Source organism: Carassius auratus, chromosome 16 (genome assembly GCF_003368295.1).
Source record: "Carassius auratus strain Wakin chromosome 16, ASM336829v1, whole genome shotgun sequence".
In the NCBI taxonomy this organism is placed as follows: Eukaryota; Metazoa; Chordata; class Actinopteri; order Cypriniformes; family Cyprinidae; genus Carassius; species Carassius auratus.
The window spans coordinates 1,486,450-1,512,074 of NC_039258.1; the positions used below are offsets into that span (position 1 = coordinate 1,486,450).

The 25,625-nt window shown below is 34.9% G+C and overlaps 1 protein-coding gene across 2 annotated transcripts in view; it reads left to right on the forward strand.

Moving 5' to 3' along the window:
• Positions 1–25,625, forward strand: part of LOC113115693 (CUB and sushi domain-containing protein 3) — a 236,530-nt gene that overhangs the window by 64,128 nt on the left and 146,777 nt on the right. For both annotated transcript variants that reach the window (XM_026283241.1, XM_026283242.1), the window contains exons 6-16: positions 4,018–4,130; positions 4,767–4,844; positions 7,303–7,390; positions 8,913–9,037; positions 9,493–9,614; positions 13,155–13,258; positions 17,356–17,468; positions 17,582–17,764; positions 21,006–21,332; positions 22,376–22,570; positions 24,402–24,540. In XM_026283241.1, the coding sequence (XP_026139026.1) occupies positions 4,018–4,130; positions 4,767–4,844; positions 7,303–7,390; positions 8,913–9,037; positions 9,493–9,614; positions 13,155–13,258; positions 17,356–17,468; positions 17,582–17,764; positions 21,006–21,332; positions 22,376–22,570; positions 24,402–24,540 (1,587 nt within the window). The remainder of the gene's footprint in view (positions 1–4,017; positions 4,131–4,766; positions 4,845–7,302; positions 7,391–8,912; positions 9,038–9,492; positions 9,615–13,154; positions 13,259–17,355; positions 17,469–17,581; positions 17,765–21,005; positions 21,333–22,375; positions 22,571–24,401; positions 24,541–25,625) is intronic.

Consider the following 25,625-nt stretch of genomic DNA (forward strand, 5'->3'; position numbering starts at 1 on the left):
TGTCCGTCTGTTGGTCTATCTGTCTCTTTCGTTTGTTCTGTCCGTCTGTCTGTCTGTCTCTTTCGTTTGTTCTGTCCGTCTGTCCGTCTGTCTGTTTCTTTCGTTTGTTCTGTCTGTCCATCTGTCTGTCTGCCTGTCTCTTTCATTTGTTCTGTCTGTCTGTCTGTCTAGCACACATTGATGTATAATTCATGTCTGTAGCAGAAACATTACAGGACAAGTTATATGCCAAAGTGTAATATATTTATGAGTAGGAGTTGGTTTTAATCCCTAACTCTAAGTGTGATTGATATTAATAGAGATGCTTGACTTTGTACTGCCAGCAATTCTCAATGCATATTGGGACAAGTGCTTTAGAGCCTGTACTCCCCGTGATAAGCTATTTGGCTTGTGTGGTCTGAAATAACAGATGTATATTGCAAAATTTATGCCCTGAAGGTGAGTTGTACATGCGCCTGAGAATTAGGACCAATAACAGTGTAACTGCCGGCAAAGGCCAGATAACATTATTATTATGGAGAACATAATGTATATAAATAAAGCGTGAACGCATTTGTCTACAGGTCCAGCTCTGACTAAAGCATTAACTGCATCTGTCCTATTGTGTGCTGACCCGCTCCACAAACTCTAGCACAAAAATAGATGATAGTTGAAAAGACACAAATAAATCAAAACACCATTGGAATGCAGGAAATGGATACAACTCCTCTATCTTCCTCCTCCTGCCTGCCTGCAGAGAGAGAATAAAGAGGTGAAGATATAAGACTAACAAACTGGATTTGTGCGTTTTCAATGCTAGGTTGCTGTGGGTGGCTGAGAAGGCATCAATGGCATCATCTATGTGGTTTGATAGATGGGTGATTGGGTGATTATTCAGTGGTCAAAAGAGCCCACCATGAGACTCTCTGATATACTGGTCACTAGATATGACTCGCTGTTTCTTCACTATTTCTGAATGGACTCTGATTGCAGTGAAATGGGAGAGCGATTGAAAGAATGAAAAAGAGTATAGACTAGAGTGAAAGAAAGAAAGAACAAATGATAGAAACTGTAGGTTTAGTTCACCCCAAAATGAAAATTCTGTTATTAATTACTCACCCTTATGTCGTTCCACACCCGTAAGACCTTCATTCATAATATATAAACGTTCCAGAATAACGCAAAAGAACAAATCTCTTTTGGAAGCTCAAACGTTGGGTAACCAATGAGGTTAATTCACGTGTGTCACGCAGAATGTTTAAGCTTCTGGAAGAGGTTAGTTCTTGTGCGTTATTCAGGTTAGGTTGAGCTTCTGGAAGAGGTTAGTTCTTGTGCGTTATTCAGGTTAGGTTGAGCTTCTGGAAGAGGTTAGTTCTTGTGCGTTATTCAGGTTAGGTTGAGCTTCTGGAAGAAGTTAGTTCTTGTGCGTTATTCAGGTTAGGTTGAGCTTCTGGTTATGTTCGCTGGTTAATGTTAACAAGCAAATAAAAGCCTTATTTAAATCTGTTCGACCATAAAAAGCAATCGATTCTCTAAACAAAATTTGAACTAGTTTTCCGATCTCTTTTTGAAGTTTTTGAAGCATGGTAGTTTCAAAGGCAGTCTATGGAAGGAAATCTGACAGCATTCTGTCATCAAAAATGTCTTCATTTGTGTTCCAAAGATGAAAAAAAGTCTTACGTTTTGGAACGACAATGAGAGTGAATAATATATGACAGAATATGCATTTTGGGGTGAACTAACCCTTGAAACAAAAAATGTGGAGAAATTTTTTTTTGTTATTATTGAACCATTTATTGTCATGGAGCATCAATATTTTGGTAAATATTAAGGTCTGGTGAATTTTAGTATTTCTATCATTAATTATGAAACTTTGGTCTGGGACAGACTGATTCGCGGAAGCAGACAACACACAAACACAAAAGGTGGAATTTAGCACCACAGTCGATCATAACCACTCTTATCCAATCATATTGCAATGGAGGCATTGCCTCCTCTCATGTGACTTTCCACCATTCTTTCTTAATTGCCCCCTTCAAACTCACGGCACACTATAGGGGCTCTGTCAAAACTCAATGGGCTCAGGTGAGGTGAGAAATATGCAGACTCCCGCTGCATGTAACTTTACCTGCTGGTGTCACTGATGGACAGTATTTCGGTGTGATTTAAGTTTTCATGAGCGCTGTTAATGATAAACAAAAAGTAATGAGATTCCGCATATCAAATTAACCATGTAACAACCATCCAGAACACTTTAGCAACCACATAGCAACATAAAAGCAACAAGCTACAGTGCCCTAGCATCATGGCAGTGAGTTTTAGTGTTGTGTTTGTGAAACCAGCAGATGACGTGGGGTCATTGGTTAACGTCGCTGGTGCCAAAATTGAAGTGGGTCTCAACATGTTTTATCGGTGTGTAGGGAACTCAATGTCAATCTGGCATCTTTCAGGTCAGATTGTAGGTTGGATCCAGGCTTTAACGTGGGTTGATGTCTTGACGTTTTACAAATGTACAAAAAAATCTATCGTTTGCCCTTTTCAACATTACAGAACTGCCAAGTGTTTGAGACTCGAGTATGAGCTGTGTTTTTCTTCAAAAAGCGATTCCACTGTCGGATCTCACTTGAATAATTGCAGTGCCGGCTATGATTGACAGACAGCAAGGCCGAGTGGGTTCGAGTTCATTGCAGTCATTCTGGAAAGTCTATGGCTGAAATGGTTTAGCCTTGAAATACTTTTGCCCTGTTTTACTATAGACTTTCACTGTCACAGCCGATTGACTGTTATGAAGTTTAAAGTTATGGTCGAGTCCTTGAGGTGTTTGCAGATGGGAAGAAACAATAGATCTAATGTTAGTAACAAACAGCTTACGGCTGTTTTTACATCATTTGCATCTCAGTAAACAGGACGGTCATTTATAAAGGTCACATTTTATGGCATATGAAGCTTCCAATACTTCCTCCATTAAGCCCGCTTCAGCCACTGTGCCTTATAATAATATCATAAAAAAATACATTTATGCATTTGGCAGGTCTTTTTTATCCAAAGCGACTTGCATTGCATTTAAAGTATAAAGTTTATCAGTTAATGCATTCCCTGGGAATTGAATCTGTGACCTTGCCATCTCTAATGACATGCAAAATAATATTTGTTTAAATAATATTTAGATAAAGGGTTTATATTAAATAAAAAATAAGTAATGTAATAAAACCATTTATGTATTTTTTTATTTAATCTTTAGTTTTGTTAGTGTATTATACACTGACAGTAAATCAATACTTGAGGGAATTCAAGTCAACTCTTGTATCCAGAGATGCTTTTGAGTGTGTAGGGGAAACCTGCTCACTGCAGTAACCACCCAGAGAGGTGTTACAGAAGAGTTTCAGTACAATGTGCTACTTGTTTTAGATTTTTTTTTTTCTAATCACTTCCTCTCAGCATTGGTGTAGCAGCCTTCGTTATCTCCCCCCAACCCCGAAAAAAAAAAGACAACAAATTCTTCATAGCTAAGCATTCTTCTTGTCAGTTTTGCAAGTATCAACATACACTTCAGTGTGTCTCTTGAATGTATTTAGTAGAAATAGAATCATTGACATTCAGTAAGAGTGAAGCACTATAAAATGAATGCGGATGGAAGCTCAGATCATTTGATTTTGGGTGAATTTGATGAGAAACATTTAGGTAGCATTAAAATTCGAGCAATTTATCATTTTCCTTGAAGGCAACTTACGATTGTGTTGAGCAGAATGAATAAAAGTGCTCAATGTAATTTACATGCCTGAAAGTGATACTTTGCTAATACTGTTTTTAAACTGAATTGTAGTGTATGATCTAGTTTGTGTCGTTTTATTGATAATGTGATACTTTATATGCTATTAAAGCACAAGCTAAGTGTTTAGTAGAATTTTTTCTTTCCCAGTCAAAGTAGGAGCAATATTGACTGTAAAGAACTGCACAGGGTGTTTTAAAAGAGAACTGATTTGATATAAAAAGATAGCTGAAAGCAAACTGTTTGATGTTTCTGCTTCTTCTTCACAGGTTATCAGGAATTAATATTCCTGTGCCTATAGTCAGCAACAAGAACTGGCTACGACTTCATTTCGTCACTGACAACAGCCATCGTCACAAAGGATTCAGTGCTCAGTATCAAGGTACATTTGAAATATTTTCTTTAAAAAAAAGTTTTTTTCTGGTAATATTTCTTATGTTTCTGGTAATTGCTTAAGGCAAACCTAACAAAAACACGTCCAGGTCTTTTGTTTTGATAATGTGTTCTCTCTAAATAGTCTTTCCACCTACTTAAACTGAACTATAATTCTTAATTTTACTTTTGTTCTTTTGATTTTGTGTCATAGTATGACCCAGACCTCTATTATAGGATTCACCCTGTTGCTCTAAGTAATTACATGCAGGCTGCAATATCCGAAAAATCTTTAATCACCTTGTTAATCGTAATCGGATGATAATTACAATAAATTACTTGATATCTTATAACGAGGAACGGAAGTGACCTGTCAAAAGTTGAATCAAGCATGATCCACAAGTTATTTTCATTTAATTTAATTGGAAGCACATCTAAGAGATGAATTCCAGGACTAGAATAGGAGCAAAGCATGAGTATAAAGATAAATAAGACAATCGAAGGAACCGTTTTGTTAATTAGTCTTGTAAGTAAATAACTTTATTAGATAAACTGTCGCTCACATAATTTTGGAGCAGGCTTTTTAAAGCTGACCTACACCGAATGAAAATGTGCCTAATTGTGTTTGTTTTCTTTTGCTGAGCAGTGAAACGATCGGGAGATTTTAAATCAAGGGGAGTGAAACTATTACCTGGAAAAGACAACACAAGTAAATTTTCAATAAGTAAGTGTGTTTCTTTCTCTTTGTAAGGTGTAATTGTCTCAGCCACTGAAAAGTGTTTTTCTGAATGCATTTTTGCAATTAACAGTGCTATTATGTAGGGTTGGGTGATAAGATCTTATATCAGGACATGATATATCAGTTTATTTCACAATATCAGTATATATCACTATATACTAGGTATTTTTGCTTCATAAACTTTTGCTGTATAATGAATTTTGAAATATTCTTAATGTCAGAAAAACTAATACTTGCATAAAAAACCTCTCAAGCTTAAAACAGTCATTGATAAAATAAGAACAAACTAATTAAATACATGCAGCAGGACAAAAAATACTCTAAAAGAGCAAAAACACAAAAGAAACAGACCTATGTGGAAATACTTAAACACTGCATAGTTCTCACGGTGCAAATTTATAAAGATTTATAAAGTTACTAATGTGATTCAGTCAATAGTAGCGAGAGGTTTTCTCTCATTTGTTGTTAAATGAACATTACTGACACAGACAGCACAAGGTTTAAGCTGCTGTCACTTTAAGACTGAATGCACTAATCTACTATACAGACACACATGCATTTTCTTTCTCAAATGTTTACTTTCACTTAAGACATAAGAAACTGTGTTTATTAGGATATTGTGCATATGGGCATTGTGGCAGAGAAGTGTGTGTTTTACCATTCAAGTCCAATAAGATACCAAAAGAGCTCTGTTCAGTGTTCATGCTATGTATTATAATATTGAAAGTGGCTTGTGTGCACATGTTTTAGACAGTTTAAGCACACACAGCAACATTTTTGCTGCTTAATTTGCTTGAACAATTAAATTTTTAACTCGGTTTTTAAACCATAGTGCTTAAAAACATAGCTTTTTTTTTTGTTGGTGCAGCATGGAAATGTCATAGGAACTGTAATATAGATTATCATGTCAACCGGTACATCACACACTCCTAATGTTATGTCTTGTCTCAGATGCTTATATGTTACTTCAAATCTCAGTTATAGTAATGGTTAGTATGATCGAAATCTTGTTTTATAAAGTATGAGAATCTAATAAATCCAGATTGGATGAACACATGCATATCAGATTTTGTTAGGGATTTTGGAAGGGATGGTTCACCCAAAAATGCAAATTCTGTCATTACGTATTCACCCTCAAGTTGTTCCAAAGCTATATACTAATTGTTCTTATGTTGAGCAGAAAAAGGGTATTTTGAGGAATGTTTATAATCAGACAGTTGCTGATAGCTATTGACTTCTATAGCTAAACTATGGAAGTCAATGGCTACCAGCAACTTTGGCAATTTACTATCAAATGATGACAGTATTTTCATATTTGGGTGAATTAACCCTGTTACTATTACACATTTTTTCATGAGAATATATTCGGCTACCATAAACAACCAATGTTTATTTGGCTTTCTCCTGGAATACCATGGTTTTACCAGTTTTCTGCTGTGTAACTCATTATGTAGGCTTGTTGAAGTAGAAACCATGCAGCTTTAGATCTTCTCTCCAGTGCTGCTGCATGTCATTTGTAATTATGACTGTTAATACTGTTGCTCTAATGTCATAAAAAGCTCTTCACTGCCTAATTTCGTTCAGATGTGCATCCCCGTTAATTGTTTAGTATTCCGTAGATGTTGTTCCGCCGGTGATTTCGCATCTACACCTTCAAAGCCCATGATTCATAAAGCACGAACAATGCCACATATTTGTAATCCTCTCACTTGTCATTTAGCAAATGGATCAAAGGAAATTAGAGCATCCAATGAAACCGAAATCTGCATTTTGATTAATTGAGCTTAGCTTGACTTACAGGTCTCTCTCCCACAGAAGCTCCTCGGAAGAGAATGTCAAATCTGTGAAGTGAGCGGCTTCAGAGGGCACACAGGTGGTTGGATTTCAGTCCAACTGAGTTTAATTACTGGCCATCCAAACCACCGGCCTAACCTGGATACAGACCCGGGCTGCCCAATGCCTGATCACTATCTATGGAAATGATTTGTGCACGCTGCGAAAGTGAACAAGTCCTTTTTTATGGCTCCACGTGCACCGGCGTCGTAATGAAACGCCGAATGATTCATTTCACCCTCGACAATGTAGCACTCCAAACACTTAATTACAACTGGATAGAATTTTTATGAGCCTCTATTTCACAGTGTCTGCATCACGCATTCAGAAATATGAGTTACGAGTGAATTATCGGGTCTTATTCAGGACCCCGGTCTGCTGCCAAAAACCCCTTCCCTTAAATTATCCGCATAACGTTGCCTCCTGCAGTAATTATCGCAAGCTAACACCTATTTACGGAGGAGATATTCCGCCAACTTTCTCTTTTGATTGAGGATGAAAGTCGATGTGTGATAACCGAGGCTGTGTTATGGAGAGCGTGATCACAGGTGACGAAGGCTGATGGTTTCGTGTTGGCTTATGTCTCCATATGCTGTTTCTTCTCCCACAGTGAATGAAGGGATGGTCAAGCAGGTCTCCAACTTCTGCCCGGACCCCGGGGAACCGGAGAACGGCAAACGCATTGGCACCGATTACAGGTAGACAGTCTGTCCACACCGCACACATGGATTCAGTTTTGTTTGAAGAAATGAATGGGGCAGTTGTGATGTCATGCAGTTCTGATAGTGTAGCTCATGAATATTAATTAGGCCATACACGTGTAGTTTAATATGATCTTTAACTGTTTTGATAGGCTATAAATATTTATTAGATTCTTAACTCTACTAAAGTATCCAAAATGAATGAAACAACAATTAGCAATGAGTTTGTTTTGACATGTTCATATTACATTACGTTTAATATTAACGTCTATTTTATTTGCTTAGATATTAATATTTTGCTTTGCTTAAATGTTATTTTAGCATAATATTAATTTAAATATTTATACAATATTAAATATGAGTTAATATGAACTTCTGGTTAATTAATTGTAATTTATTTATGATAAATCAGCAAAAATTATATTCTGGTGATATAAATTAATATTTTTTGTATTGTCTAAGATATTAATAATGTTTGCAGAATATCATTAAATATCATTTTTATTAAATTATTGGAAAATAAGAAATTTAATGTAACATTTTATTAAAATATATGATAATATTTTGTTTGCTGACATATTTTTTTCTAAATATTAAGCAAAAAATAATTTATTTATTAAGTAATGAAATGAATGTATGCATTTAATTTGCTTTAACATTACACAATTATTGTTGTATTTTCTTTTTTATTAGGTTAAATATTCATATTTTGCTTTGATTGAAGATTATTTCAGATAAATATTAATTTAATATTATTTCAGCAAAACCAACACATTTACTGTATATTTTCTATGACTATGAAGTAGGCCTGTCAATTTTATAAAATTAGCAAAAATAACGTTATTTTCCCAAATATTAATTTATATATATATATATATATATATATATATATATATATATATATATATATATATATATATTATAAAACTATATATGTTTATTTAAAAAAATCTAATATAAACTTTTGCATATAAATTATGTTAATAAGCAATTTAGTTATATATTTTATTAACATCTATCCAAGTATGTATTTTGTTTGCTTATATTGTTCTTGTTTTTTTTTTTACAAATATTAAGCAAAATTAATTAAAAAATGTATTACATTTATTTATTTATTTATTTATTTATTGAATATTAGTTCAGCATAAATACTCATGATGTTATGTGTAATTGTAAAGTATTACTGACATTGTGACATTCTGATGACAGTCGCAATGACCATTCAACAAAACATTAAAAAAAGAATAACTTACGTAGTTTCCGTACATGCATATGCCATACGTACATTTGCAAACGTGAGGACAAAATTAGCAATGGAAACAAAAAGTAAAGGAACATTTCCTGAAGGATGGCTATGTGGCAATGAAATCCTTGATTATATTCCTAGTTGACATTTGCTCTGACATGAGTCCGCGTCACGCAGCGCTGATCAATCTGTCGGCACGCGTGGGAGGCTCTCCAGGAGAATTCCTTCATTGATTCTCTGGCTTTCGTGTTTGTTCTGTCTTCAACACGGCAGCATCGGTGCAACGGTTCATTTCACCTGCGACGGGGACCACGTGCTTCAGGGATCCAAGAGCATCACGTGTCAGAGGGTCGCTGAGGTGTTCGCGGCCTGGAGTGACCATAGACCCGTCTGTAAAGGTTAGACCACTGCCTTCAGTAAACCCTGCTCAGAGCAGGATTAGACCAGACATCTGATCTACTGATGTCTCCGAATCCCACAATTCAATACCATCGATCCATGGTACTGATTACAGTTTTGAAAGAACATTTCACCTCAAATATGAAAAATGACTTCCTGTTGTTCCAAAACTGTATTATTTCCTTTTGCAAAAACCCATTTTTCATACAACAAAAGTGGATAGTTATTAACTGCTAAGTGCAACATGATTCATGTGAACCGATGATGTCCAAACCTTGTGCATTTCAGAGTGCTTTTGTTGTTCATTTTTTGAAGCTTGATAGAAAATTACTTTTATTATATAGAAAAAAAAGCATTTAAAGTTTACTTGTGCAGAACTTTTTTAAATGTGTGTATTTTAGTTTTCTCTAATACATTATAAATGACGACTACTCTGTATTTCTCTGTTTTGCAGCGAAAACATGTGGGATGAACCTCTTCGGCCCTTCAGGAACGTTTACATCGCCTAATTTCCCCATCCAGTATGAGAGTAACTCACAGTGTGTTTGGATTATCACCGCCAGTAACCCCAATAAGGTACAACAGTAACCTGCACACACACACACACACACACACACACACACACACAGACACCGCTCCATATCTGACTGAAACATAACGCTTTTTATCAGCATGTCAGTATCTGATATCGTCCAATGACATATTTAATAAAAAGTAGTTCCAGTATGGTTCTATTATTTATTTATTTTTTCTCAATACTAACAGTAGTTTTATTATTTTAAAACCATGATCAGGTTTTTAAAACTCTTCACACTGATTTCAATTTTCTTTTATTTTTAGGATGATTGTTTACCTCTGTTTTTAAGAGGCTTTTCTTTAGGGTTACACTGTTGAATCCTGCAATTTCTATTTTATTTGCATAATTAATTATATTTACATGTTACTTTGTAAAAATATTAATTTGACAGAAATGTGCATTTAATGTTATATTTTCTGTCTCAAATCAACATGATTTTATGGCATTGGTCAGGTTTTTTTGTAGTTTTAAAGTAATGTCATTATTTTTGCCAAATTGTATTATTATGATTAACAAAAATGTTTATTAAAAAATGTAATATTAATTTAGCAGAATGTACAGATTGAATTATATATTTTAACAACATTTTTTTTCAATTTTTTTATGAATGTCAAAATCAAAAAATTACAAAATGAGTTCTACAGTAGTAGGGGTTTTTGGTAAACCATTTTTTAAAATGTTTTTAATTTTTTAATAAAATTATTTATCATAACGTAATTTCTTTTTTCAGTATAATTGTCTTTTTTTTATAGATGCTTTTCTTTTGCACGGTTAAAACCTCCCATTTCTCTTTTACTTGCCTAAAAATGAATTGTTTGTCAAATGACCTGAGACGGTTAATTTAGCAAAAAATGATTGAAAAAATGAAAACATAAATATGAAAATATGTATATATTATTAATTTGGCAAGAATTATTATTTTTTTATTTAATGTTGTATTTTCCTTTATTTTTTCTTCAAACAGACCAAAGACTTTTCTATGAGCAAGTCTGTATCTTCAAATGGCATATTATTATTATTTTTTTTTTATTTTTTTTAATTATTATAAAACAAACAATTTCACCATGATTCTACCATTTTATCAGGTTTTTCAATATTATTTAATTACAATATTCACAATAGCTGTAAATAAGGTATTTTTCTCAGTAAAAGGATTAATAGTGGTTTATTGTGCTTGTTTTCGAGAGCGTTTCATTTTCTTTTTGCACTGCTGTTGTGAGTGGTTCCTGATGAGTTATCAATACCTCACTTTGCTCTCCTGACTCTTGTGCTTCATTGTGCAAGACAGATTAGAAAACATCATCTTCCCCTCCAGCACCTCAGACTCTTAACTGTTCTAGAAATGAAAGATATGCAATTTACAGTAGGTTTTGTGAGTCAACAGTTTCTACATCCACGAGCTCTTACCGTCTACTGCACATTTCAGGTGTAGGTTTTCCATTTTTTTGTACACATTTTTTTTGCCAGGCCATTAACAACCAGCAAATAGCTGATTCGTGTCTTCAACTGCTGCTCAATCTGAGCTTTCCTCTGGTGAGAAATGCAAATGAGCCCTAACACACATAACATTATTACCTCATTTATCTTCGCCCGACGGAATTGCAAAGTTCAAATTTTATTGCATTTTCCACAGACCCATTATTAGAGACCCATGGGTAGCTCATTGGCATTATTATTGTGTTAACACAGTAAATGAAGTTAATATATGAACTTAAAGGGACGAAGCAGGACTTTCTTATGGTCGCCTGATAGTGTTCATTAGCAAACCACTAATAATATCAGTGTAAGTGCTGTAAGACTTTATTTTTATTTTATTTTTTTACGCATGTGGACCGCCTGTAAGCTGTGTGTGCATATATAGATGATTCTTCAACAAGCTGTGGGTGTTTAAACATCATCTTATAAGATAATTCTGCCATAAAAATAAATAAAATGAACACTAAAATGCAATTTCCATTGTACCTCAATTTATGTGTTGGGTTTTGAGTACATTCTGGGATGCAAATTACTTTTTTTGTAATAAAATGCATCCTTTGTATGGCTAATTTCATTGCAATGTATATATTTTAAATACAATTACACTTTCTTAATATTATAAAATTTATTGATTTTGATTATTGAAAAGGATTTATATTATTTTCATGCAATGCAGTGTCTTTCAAATGTTATAATACATGTTTACTAACGTGCAAATGTTTAGGGTTAAGTTTTTTAAGAAATTAATTTCATTCAGCAAAAGTGCATTGAACTGATCAAAACTTACTAGTGTTACTAACATATTCTATTTCAAATAAATGCTTCTAATAGAAATAAAGTTCTTTACAACTTTATATAAATCAAACAATCCTAAAAAAATTATCACAGCTTCAACAAAAACATTGAACATTTTAAACATTGATAATATAAGAAATCATTCTTGAGCAGCAAATCAGTATCTTAGAATGATTTCTGAAGATCATGTGACACTGAAGACTGGAGGAATGATGCTGAAAATTCTGCATTGCATCACAGGAATAAATTACATTTTACAATATATTCAAATGAAAAGCAGTTATTTTAAGCTGTGAAAATATTTCAGAATATTACTGTTTTTACTATATTTTTAATCAAATAAATGCAGCCTTTACCATCACAAAATTAAAGTTTTAAATTACATTTGAAAATATATTAAAATAGAAAAATTTTAATAGTATTTCACAATATTGCTGTTCTGGGACAACATAAAAGAGAAGCATTTGAAAAGCATCAAGATGCTCGGTGAAAACTTTCCAAGACTTTAATGTGACCTTCATTTACCAAAGAGAAGCCAACTTGAAATCTGTTAGCGTTAATAAAAACCAACCCACGAGGCTCAGATGTGGCAGCCGTTGAAGAAGCACCCGTATACCTTAAGTGCATGCTTGGTTCCTCAGTGTGCCATAAACGTGCCAGAAGGCCGCTATTCATGGTGTCTAACTAAATGTGAGCAGCGGCAGCTCCCCGGTGTCTCCAAACGCACACTGGGGGGTGATTATGCAAACAGGACGTTGTTAATGTACAAGTGAGTGAAATAACACTGAACGAGCTGAGCACGTTTCTCCAATGTTTACTCGCAAACTTGAGCCGCTGATTGAAAGCACTCTTGTAAATTTGTTTTACCCTCAACATTCATTGGACCGTGCAAATGATTTTTTGGATAATTGATGCATCGCCCCTTCTGAATTTTTCCGGTTATATCGCCGGGGTTCAATGGGGCCGCAGAGGGTATGAGCAAATGAACTGAAATATACAGGCAACATATGCTGCAGTCAAGTGCTGGCCCCGGTGAGCTCATGAATATCATATTTATTGGGAATAGTGTGTATCATTTATATTTGATGATGTCTGAAGCGCTCTAGTACTGAGAAACTTAATTAAGACAGTGTGAAATGCACACTACTCATTCTCCGTAACAGAGAGCATATGGAGAAATCCCTCCGGTCAAGGTGCTTCATTGATTCGAGTGGCGTTCCATTACAAAGACTTCTAAGGCTAATTCAGTGATTTTCTTCCCGTCGCAGGTTATTCAAATCAATTTCGAAGAGTTCGACCTGGAGCTGGGATACGATACGTTGACTGTCGGTGACGGTGGAGAGGTTGGCGACTCAAAAACAATCATACAAGTGTAAGATTCAGATTTATGCTGTTTTTATGTATTGCACTGCAAAAACAACTTAGAAGCATCTTTAAATCGAGATAAATTTACTTGAGAAACAAGATATGCAAAGCTATTTAAATGCAAGAAATTATGAGATTGATCTCTGTATATTTTCCCTTGCCCCATCAGCAAATAGTTTGTAGACTTCACTAAAATTAATTAAATTCATGCTTGGATTAGAATGAGAACTGTTTGCCAATAGAGAAAGAAAAATAAACTTAATTCAAGGTCTTAATGTCTTATGCAATTTAGCTTCTCAAGTAAATGTGTTTTCTTTTCTGAAAGTTTGGATATTTTCAGTGGGAAACATGTTGAAATGAGTTTTGTAGTCTTGAATAATTAGCATTGACCGTTGACTTTCATCTAGAATATTTTATAGTGCCAATACTACAGTATCTTTTTGTCATTTAACTTTTTCTTACACCAACAAGTCATAATTAGTTTTACTAAAGATTTACCACGCACAAACATATATAACAAATACATTTCAAAGCAAACTGTCACATATTTTGAAGTTGTGTGTCAGAAGCGTAAATGTATTGTAAGATACTCAATCAGTATCTTGTTTTCCCAGTTAGAAATCCCTTTAACATCATTACATCAAGATAAACTTAACTGAGAAACCAGCAAAGATATGTCAAGGCTATTTAAATGAAATAAATTGTGAGATTGATCTCTGTATATTTTCCCTTGCCCATCAGGAAATAGTTTGTAAACCTCACTAAATGTAATTAAATTCATGCATGGATTGGAATGAGAACTATTTGCAAATAGAGAAAGAAAAATCTACTTAATTCAAGGTCTTAATGTCTTATGCAATTTGGTTTCTCAAGTAAATATTTCTACTTTTAAGCACATTTTAGCCAGAAGATGGGTCAATGATTTTTTGTAATCTTGAATAATTAACATTGACTATTAGCTTGCAGCTAGAATATTTTATAGGGGCCACAATGTCTCTTTTCACACATTTTTATTTTTTTCCCATAAAGTTTTCTTGCACCAACAAGTCACAATTTAGTTTCACTAACCATTTACAATGCACAGACATTATTGAAATATATAGCAAATAAAATACATGGCAGGCAATTCACACATTCAATTTGTGAATAAAATCATTTTGTTTCAGACAGAAAGAGAAAAATGAAGTGCTGAACTTAGACAAGATGTGACACGCCACTTGTTTCGAGTATATATCTGCATACTGCATTTGATTTCTTTTCTTTTTAAAAGAACAAGGAAAATTCAGATTTCCACTCTTTAAAGGGGTCATATGATGTTGCTAAAAAGAACATTATTTTGTGTATTTGGTGTAATGAAATGTATTTATGCGGTTTAAGGTATAAAAAAAAAAACAACTAAACAAAAAAAAAAAAATTTTCCACATACTGTACATTATTGTTTCTCCTTTATGCCCTGCCTTTCTGAAACGCATTGATTTTAACAAAGCTCATCATTCTGAAAAATGAGGTGTGCTTTGATTGGCTAGTTATCCAGTGCGTTGTGATTGGCTGGATGCCTCAAGTGTGTGATGGAAATGTTACATCCCTTGACATCCCTTTGACATACTGTGATGCCATGTGTCATGGCTCGATGAGACGAAACCAATAAAACCCATTACAAACGAAGCATTCATTGCATCCAGTGGGGACATAATTACTTATTATATGACTTATACTGTCTTCTTACGCATTAGGCTGCATCGTGCCGCTGTAACATAAAACCATGTCTGCATTAGTGATCTGAGAAACGACAAACGACAAACACTACTCCACACTGCTCAATCTTGCATTTGAATCATCAGTGGCAAATCCTTTAAATATAAAAAACGTACTTTCATACTGTGAGCCAGAACAGGTGGCAGATCAGGAAACAGTTCTTCGTAAAATGCGCTGCACACATCTGAATATTTGGGTCGAACTGTTTTGGAACAGTGTTGTAAATACAACTTAACCACTGATTTCTAGTTGTGTCCTCTCTTGGAAAGCCCAACAAAGTAGTTTTGCTTTCACAATGTAACATAATGTCACACACGGCGGGCTGAGTGAGCAAAGGCCGGCTCGAGAGCTGCATGCCTGGTGGATTCGATGAAGTAGCTTGCGACAACCACATGTGACCCCGGGCCGGACACCGCTGGTTCTACGGTGAAAGTCGATCCGGTGATCCACAGTGCGCAGTTGATGAATCTCCTCAAACAAAGTAGTTTCGCTTTACAATGAACACACAGCTTCTCTACAACATGGCGGCGTGGCAACAACAATGCTACAGCGAGAATAAAAAGTTACGCCTTCTTTCTTTGCGTGAACATTTGGGCGGTGTTATGCAAATCTTCCCACATCATGATGTAGACGTGGGTGCATGTTAGAATGAGTTGTTTTAGGGGGGTTTGGTTGATTCTTAACTTTTTTTTTTTCAGCTTTGCAGCAGTTATCCATTTCAACAGCATGAAAGCAACAAAACCATAAAAACCACACAGGCACAAATCGTCCGGCAGTATTTTTCTCCCTCACAAACATGTTTTTCTGTCCACCTCTTTTCGCCCCCGGCCGTATGTCTCAGGGTATCTTGGGTAGACACACTTTGGTGACAGTCTGTACTGTTTTTTGGTGCATTTGCCTGGCTCTGTTCCAGCTGCGATTCATTGAGCGCTCACAGAGCATTCCTCAAGGACAAAAGACTCTTGCTGCCAGAACACTAATACATACTGTAAAGCTCAATTAATGCCTCTCTTCATGTTTGTGCTAGGCAAATTAGCTTAGTACTTTTATTATGATTTATATTTATTATGACATATTAACGTGCACCATTCTAATATAGTGTTTTCAGACCTGTATCATGGTAATACTATATTTCATACATTTTTTCATGGCACTATGGGATTTTTGGATGCTACCATGGTGTTTTTTGAAGTACCTGACAGTATAATTTAAACCCCAAGTACAGTCAAATAAAAAGAAAAGCATGACATTACTCTGTTTTTGGACATGCACCATGCTAACAGGTATATTAACCACTTGCGATACAGGAAAAGCTTTAGATAATACACTTATATTCTGGGAGAAAATAACATACACATCAATGTAAAAGTAACCCTTAAATGAGACCAGACAATGGAACTAAGGAAACTCTGAGTGTACACAGGGAGAACAGAAACAGATGTGTGGGACTAATGAACAGATGAGGAAACTAACGAAATTAGGCAGGCGGGAACAGAGTAAACACAAAAAAACTAAACCAAAACTGCCCATAATCCTGACTGTGATTAATACTATGGTTTAAAAAATGGATCATGGTAATACTATGGTTTTGGATGCTACCATGGTGTTTTTGGAAAACATTTAATGTAGTTACATATGTAGAATACATAAAGTACTATGTTACCATGGGAAAATGATATCAAAATGGAATGAAACCATGTGCAAAAATACATTAAACTCTGTAGTAGTTAACTTTAATACTAGTACATTTTGGTGATCTTTTTGGTGTTTTTGGAATATGTACTATGGTAATGTTATATATACAGTGTATATATATATATATCAGTACTTTGAGTATTAAGGATGCATTGCATTGATGAAAAGTAACAGATTTTTACTTTGTTGCAAAATATTTCAAACAAATGTTGTTCTTTTGAACATGCATTTAAAAAACAAGATTGATAATTTCAAGATTGATAATGTACTACTAATAAAAAATTTTTGAGCAGCAAATGGATATTAGAATAATTTCTGAAGGCTGGAGTAATAATGCTGAAAATTCAGCTTTTCACTAGAACACAGTACTTTTAAATCGTAATAATATTTCATAATGTTACTGTATTTTTATTTAGATAAATGCCGTTTTGGTGTAAGCAGTTATTTCCAAATATTTCAGTGACTCCATACCTTTGAGTACTATATAAATACCACTGTATATAAATATAGTAGTCATTCAGTACTAAAGCACATATCAGAATACCATAGTATTGGCATCTGACAGCATTTATCATTGCATGGCACTGCTACAGTAGTGTTCTCTATGCTGAGATCACAGACTCTTATTTTCTTTTGTTCACTCTGCATGGACAGGTTAACGGGCAGTTTCGTCCCTGACCTCATCGTCAGTATGACCCATCAAATGTGGCTGCATTTGCAGTCTGATGAAAGTGTGGGCTCTATTGGCTTTAAGATCAACTATAAAGGTGAGTCTGTTCCCTGCCTCAGCTTCTTAGAGTGCCCACATAAATCACTCTGCTGGCTCAAAAGCTTTACTGCTGTTTTACTCCCTCCTCTCGTCTCTCTCGCCTACCTACAGAAATTGACAAGGAAAGTTGCGGGGATCCCAGCATCCCTCTGTACGGACTCCGAGAGGGCGGGGGCTTCTCCAACGGAGACGTGCTGCGCTTCGAATGCCAGTTCGGATTCGAGCTCATTGGCGAGCGAATGATTTCCTGTCAGAATAACAATCAGTGGTCTGCTAACATCCCCATCTGTATATGTGAGTGCTGCAAGATGCTTCTCTTCTATTATGTATGTGCTTCGAAGACTAAATTTTTTTTTTTATCTACTCTAGAAAAAAAAAAGGTTTTTAACAAAACATCCGAGTATTTTTTTTGTTCTCTTATTCATGCAATGAAAGTTGAGGGTGAGTTATGGTGTCAAGCTCTTTAAAGAAATTACCATAAAGTGCCTCCAAGTTTTCTGAACACAGAATAACATTGCATGAAGAAGAAATTGAAATTCTAATAGATGGACACTAGGGTAATTATAGTTAACTTAAACTAAGCCCATAAAAATAAAAATATACATAATATAAAACTTTAACTGAAACTAACTTCTATTTCATCCATCTATCCAGATAGACAGATAGATAGATGGATAGATCCTTCGTTTAAGTCTGCCTGAGAGGTTCTTTCTTCGAAAGTCGTAATTATGATGTGATTTGCGTTATTTTAGTCAGAATAAAAATGGGTGCTTTGGGCAATTTCATTTTTCTTTCTCTCAGACTGGAAGCTTTTTAAGTGCTAATGCAACAGAATGAAGAGCAAAGGATCAATGCTTTATGTATTTCATCATTCTCATACTGCCGCAGAGAATTATGTTGTCTTATCACACAAACCTGGTGCTTTATTAACTGGCTAAGTGAGTAGTATTTTCTGCCGAGCACGATCACTATTCTTCATTAACTATTTACATGCTAAATTATGTGGTTAACACTCACAATTAAAACTTAATTATCAGTGATCAATACCGTTTGGAAGGTACTGCAGAATAATCTACCATGTATTAAGATTTAATAAAATTTTTTTGACATTATCATTTTGAATGCCATGGTAATTTTTACAGGAACATTTGAGGTTGATAATTAAAATTAATACCGGTAAATAAATTGATTGACATTTTTTAAATATGTAAGTAATAATGCTTTATTCAATCAAAAATACAGTAAAACAGCAATGTTGTGAAATATTCAGATTTAAACTAAATGTTTCCTATTTTAATATTTTTAAAATATAATTTATTCTAAGCTTTAACTTTAGCATCATTACTCGTCTTCAGTGTGATCGAAATGATACTCTCTTTCAAGGAATGTAATGCATCTTCGCCCAAAAAAAAAAAAAAGTATTGATTTCTTACAAAAAACAAGCAAACAAACAAATAAATAAACAAACTGTAGTCTACAATCTGGCATAACAAAAAATATTAATAAAAAAAATTCTGTATGTGTGCCGCTAACAATTCCATTATATCATACTGTATATCAAAGTTAAAGAAAAGAAAAAATAACATTGCTCAAACTGAATTCAGAGTTTTCCATTGCCAAATGTGATACTTTTGCCATTATACTCTAAATACTATGATCCTGACAAGACTTGAGAGCCAGCACAAGTCCTTCTAGAAAGTTCTCAAGAGCTCGGAAGTCATAATTACTATGTGAAGTGCATTTAAGTGATCATAACATGGACACGTCGCCAATGTAATTTTCCTGCCAACTGCGACTGAGATGAATGCGAAATACTAACGTTTAGCTCTCTTCAGGTACATTAGGCCTTGTGCGTTCAGGAAGTAATTTAAGACCACAGTTCTTCATCCATCCTCGCTAGCTCATTACGGTGATGAGCGCTGACGACCCTTTGCTTCTCTCAGAGTCGGTGAGACACATGTCTAAACGAAATGATGTCGAGAGGTCGGACTAATTAAAACCGTTTTATATGTTGGTGTGTGTAAACAAAACCACCACGCTGTTAAATATGGATAACAGACTGAGCTCTGGCAGATGATAAGATGACAATTCTCTGAGAGCCCGACAAGCAAACAGCACCAAAGAGCAATGCCATTTCAAGAGTTTTAAAATTAGCATGCCCTGCACAATGTAGTTTAATACAATTAGTGCTTCCATTACAATACAATAATCCCTGAAAGAAAAAGGTGCAGCATCTTTTCTGTCCGCAACCCTGCTGTCACACGTCAGTGTGTTGGTTATTGCTTAAGGCAAGACACTGAGGGTGAATAGGGTGAAAAAAGAAACTTACAGATATCACCCTACTTACCCCAGTTGATTAAGACACTGTTTTCTATTACTGTTTCTGTTTCTGATTAAATATGCTCTCTTTTGCACACAGTTCTAGAACAGAAATCTGAACATTGGGTGAAGCCAGGTTCTTATTTTATTTTGTTGACATATCCGAGCTGAAGGTTTTACAGAGGCTCTTTTATTATCACTTCATAAATCAGAAAAAGTGCTGTCAGTAGCCAAAAAAAAAAAAAAAAAATTCAGTGTATGCATAAAATGTTATATAAATCAGGCGAATGATATATGAACAAACCCTTCCCTAAAACCCATCAGAATATAGATAGGAATAAAACAGTAAAGTTTAGTTGAAGTGCTGCTGAAGTGGATATTTGTATTCCAATATATGTATAAAATGTTACATAAATCAGGCGAATAATATATGATCAAACTTCTCTGTACAATTTATGGGAATTTAATAATAACAATTTATTTTATATATAGGGGCATTTCTCAGCACTCACGGACACTGCACAATAAAAGTACAAAGAAAGCAAAGAAAACAAACAAGAAAAAACACATACAAAAGACTAAAACAGAAAATACAATATAGAAACCATAATGATTTTTGACTTTTCAGTGTAATTTTAGGAATTTTAATATGTGCTTATGTTATGCTTGTGCTTATTTTACATAGGTTTTCAGGGTTTATGTTTATAGTTATATATATATATATTTTGTAATTAAATAAAATAAATAGTCCTTCAGCAAAAAAAAAAAAAGTATATATGTGTGTGTGTGTTTACTTTATCTGTAATTTATATTTTGTATTACTTCATCTTTATTTCAATCACCAAATGGATATTAAAAGGAGATTTGAATCAAATTAATAAATAAAATAAGCAAAAAAAAAAAAAGACTAATTTTGAGAAACCGGCCTTCAAAGATATGGCTCATGATTAAAATGTACAGGTAAATTATAATAAAATGAACTCTTAAATGTGTAGTTTGATGTTTTCTGGCTACTAATCATAAAAATTTTTAAAAAACATTATCAAAGCAAATCAGTCAAGAATATCTAAATTGACCAGTGCATGAAAAAAAAAGAAAATAAATAACTTGCAGCTATGACATTTTAGCCAAATTTAATGCCTTTAAAAATAATTTATATTAGTCTTTGCTGCATTTGACCTTCACATAACTGATCAGCATCTCCTCCTTCTCTTAGTTCCCTGTATGTCCAACTTCACGGCAGCCATGGGCACCGTCCTGTCTCCAGACTACCCCGAGGGTTACGGCAACAACCTCAACTGTGTCTGGTTGATCATCGCCGAGCCAGGCAGCCGCATCCATCTGGCCTTCAACGACTTCGACCTGGAGCCCCCCTACGACTTCCTGACGGTGAGGGACGGGGAGTTGGCGGATGCCGTAATGTTGGGACGCTTCTCTGGGGCAGAAGTGCCCTCGCACCTCACCAGCAACTCCAACATCCTCCAGCTGGAGTTCCAGGCCGACCACTCGATGTCCGGCCGAGGATTCAACATCACATACAGCAGTGAGTGCTTCTCTTTGGAATGTGTTTCATGTAGCGATAAAGATTGTGTTCTGAATAAATAAAGTAAAAACAGTCATATTTTAGCAGTTTAAAATAACTGTTGTCTATTTGAATATATTAAAAAAATATATTAATCTTGTGATTGAAAGCAGATTTTTCAGCTTACTATGCATACTATTTTTGGCTTTAGTTTTTTTCCATTTTCCTATTGTTATTCTAAGTATTTTCACAACATAAACTATTTTCATATAATATTGTTTTTTAATTTAAAATGCTAGAATTATATTTTAGTATTAATTATATATTTTTATAGCATTTTTATTATATTTAATATGTTACCATTTTTCAATTTTAGTTTCTTTTTAGTTGGTTTTTAATATCTCTATATAGCTTTTATTTATTTCAGTTTTAGGTTGTGAATAAATGAAATAGGCCTAGCCGTTCAACTTATAATTTCAATTATTTACCAATGCAACATTTAAGCATTTTATTTTAGTTGTTTGTTTATGTTTTGCATTTACTTTTTCTTTATTTTTTTATTTTTTTTAAATCAGACATTATATTAATTACTCAAAAATTATTTTTAGTAGGTTCAGTACACAATAGGCAAGCAAACACATGCACACACAGTATGCCACAGTAAACTAAAAAAGTGTAAAGGTTGGCAAAAAGAATTAATACTCTTAAAAAAAAAATGTGTTTGCTAACAACATTTTTGGCATGAGAAGCGTTGTCTTCAATCAGATTCCCAACAGCCGTCAAGTAGGACATATGGAAGGACATATTTTCTTCAATTTAATTCATAAGCCATTTATCCACCAGCATCAAACAACTTAATCCTGTTCGCTGAACATCACGCCATTAGCTCAGCCAAAATAATCCCCAAATGCCCGTGTGACAACGCACAGAACCCTAGTGTTTACCCACAATCCTCTGTTTCCTACAGTTTGATATTCCATTATGCTTTCGCTCTTTCCTTTCCATTTCATTAAGTAAGTCACGTTGCAAGTAACAAGCTCTCTGCTTTGATGTTATTTGTTCAGCGTTTGGACACAATGAGTGCCCGGATCCCGGAGTGCCTATGAATGCCAAGCGCTTTGGTAATAATTTCCAGCTGGGAAGCTCCATCTCAGTGGTGTGTGAGGAGGGCTTCATAAAGACGCAAGGCTCGGATACTATTGTGTGTGAACTGGAGGCGGGAAAGGTGATGTGGAGTGGTTTGATCCCCAAATGTGAAGGTAGGTTTCAAAGTGTTTGTGTCCTCTATTCTTTTCTGTGGTATAAAGTTATCAAAGCTGTGCTCAGGAAACGTTGGCCTTTAAGTAGCCTTTGGATGTTTTTCGGAAAGATTGTCGAATTATCTAAATTGCATCCCTTGAACTCATTGAAACGTGGTTTAGTTCCACTTATTATCAGAGTTGTTGCATGAACACTAAAAAAAGAGAGAGTACAATAGCGGAAAAAAAAGAGAAAAAAAAAACATTCTGTAAACACCAGCTTTGATTAGAAAATAATACTTACCTGCATCTGCTTCAAACAAGAGTTTGCATTATTATTCAGATTTGTCCACTGGTGAGGGATAGGGGAGAGAACCTAACACTTTTTGAACTTATCAGGTTGTGTAAATCTAGCTTATGTAACTTTTTTATTTACTATTTCACACTTCCCTTACGAAAATTAACCATGGTTTTACTACAAATAAAACCAAAAAACCATGGTAACCACAAATTAACCATGGTTTTGCTATATTAACCATAGTTTAACCATGGTATTTGTAGTAAATCTGTGGTTTTACAAATGGCAGTCAATACGCCAAAAAACCATGGGTTACTACAGTTTTACTATAATAAAACCATGGTTATTTTTCGTAAGGGTTGTCTAGTACAAATATGTTGCTTTGTAAATGTTGTTATTCTAGGATGTGTGGAAATATTTATACAACGTGTGTTACAACCCCACTTTAGTTTGCTCCCCATGCTCCCCTACTCTTAACAACTACGCTAAGCTAAGTGGAATGCTAACAGCTAAAAAAGCAGCCAAAACCAGCCTGACTGGCTTGTCTCTGGTTTACAATGGAACTAACGTATTTGACCAGGTAAAAGCGGTTGAAAATTCTTTAAAATCTGCTAAACTAGTTATCACACTTCATGAGACTAGCAAAGAAAAGTTTGCCAACTTGGGGTGGTTTTACCCGTTTTGACAGCAGCGATGAGTTAGTGGAAAATACAAGGGCTTACCAGCAAAAGTATGACTGGTAGGTTTGTATTTTGATACAGTCAAGCATTGACATCTGCACCTTATTGATTAATAGTGCTATAAGCAGCCATTTTGCTATCTTTTGCTAACTTAATTTGCTAACTTTTTCTTTGTGTTTACAAAAGTCACACAGCCTCTCTGTAATATCTGTCTCTACAAAGACATCAAAATCAAATATTCTAAAGACCCTCAAAAGTGTAAAGTTGGTCTGTTATCTTGTTTGTGCTACTGTCACAGAGATGAATGGTAATGTTAGCAGTTAGCTTTCTTTATGCTAACAGCTAGCAGACAGCTTTCTTTAAGTATTAAAACTTTATTTTAAAACTGAATCTGATAAATGAGTCTAGAAAGCATGCCATTTAAAAGGGTAAAGTCACTGACACTGTCGGATTATTCTCTTAAATGTTAAGTTTTTGACTTGTTACCAAGTGCAGCGGTTGTGGGGATAACAAATACTTTTATCTTTGCTGACAGATTTTTTAAAAGGTCCGTTTTTGCAAAACTGAATATGTGAACATGCAGAAAGTGTTTCTGAACAGATAAAAAAAAAAAAAAAATTGTGGTTCGCTTCCCTGGATCTTTTTTTCCTGCTGTTTACAAACACCGGTTTGATTTCTCAAGAGTAGCAGGAGCATTTTGTGCGTCTTATTAAAAACAATTGCTTTCAGCACCTTTATATCAAGAACTTTTTAAACTCCAAAGACATTCAGAGACCCTGTACTGCGACAACAGTTTATAAGAAGAGGTTTCTTTGTTGAATCGAAGTGTTCTAATAAACTTTCTGCTGCCATGTACATCAAATGTTTCCTGCAGCGCCATGCGGAGGCCATTTCACCGCTCCGGTGGGAGTCATTCTGTCCCCGGGGTGGCCCGGCTACTACAAAGATTCCCTGAGCTGTGAGTGGGTCATCGAGGCCGAGGTGGGACGCTCCATCAAGATAAGCTTTGACAGGTCTGTTGGATAGCTCTGAGTATAGCAACACACAGAGGCATTATTTGGATTCATGTCTGGAGGCATCAGCTCTCCAAGGCGGCAAATCATTTCGGCACATATCAGAGTTAGAAAAAGCCCAAGTAACAGCATATTCATAGCCATCTCCATCCAGGGTCCTTTGGGTGTGAAGGTCGCGTGGGTTTTTATAAAGTCTCAATGTAACACTCTGCCGAGTTAATAAACTATAATGTCAAATGTAATTGAATCGTAAGCCTCAGCTGATCGCGGCAAAGTTCACATGTAGAAACGTCTGAAGGATGATATTGCTTCCGAGTAATGTTTGTCATAGCACATAGACCGAGAGCGCAAGGGAGACGGTCACCATTAGTGTCTGTATAAATGATTACATAGTGTTATGTCGACGGGCTTGATCCATACGCACACTGTTTGGCGTATAAATCTATCGCTGAGCGTGGTGCCCACCGAGGCCATCTGTGAAAGGGAAATGGAATTAATCTATATCATGATACAAATGGTTGACTTTATTTCATTAGTACTGCGATGCTTCCCAAGAGTAGGGCATTGAAATAGCATCAGATCTGGAGTTTGATCTAGCAGACTCCTGAGAGCGGACGCCTCGAGATGTATCACAAAAGCAGACTCGACTGGGCGAGCATAGATTGTGTTTTTTTGTGTTTTTTTTCAGGACTTTGGCTTTTCACCGAAATCATTTCAATTCTGTCATAGTTTACGCACCCTCATGTACAGCAATCCTGTAGGACTTTCTTCTAAAAAGACATATTGTGATAAATTTACTGGCTGCTATTTTCTATGAAATAATGAGAATGTGAAAAAAAATTTAATAAAAAACATTAATTAAAGATATCAAAAATGAGTGTACTGTATGTGGCTGGTTCTTTATTTTAAGGTTTCCTAAGTCATGTGATTTATTTGAAAAACAGACTCTCTATCTATCTATCTATTTATCTATCTAGATCTATCTATCTATCTATCTATCTATCTGTTTGTCACAGAATAACATACAGAATAACATGATTTTAAAAGATTTGGAATATGGTGCACAAGTCTTGCTTTACAGTAAA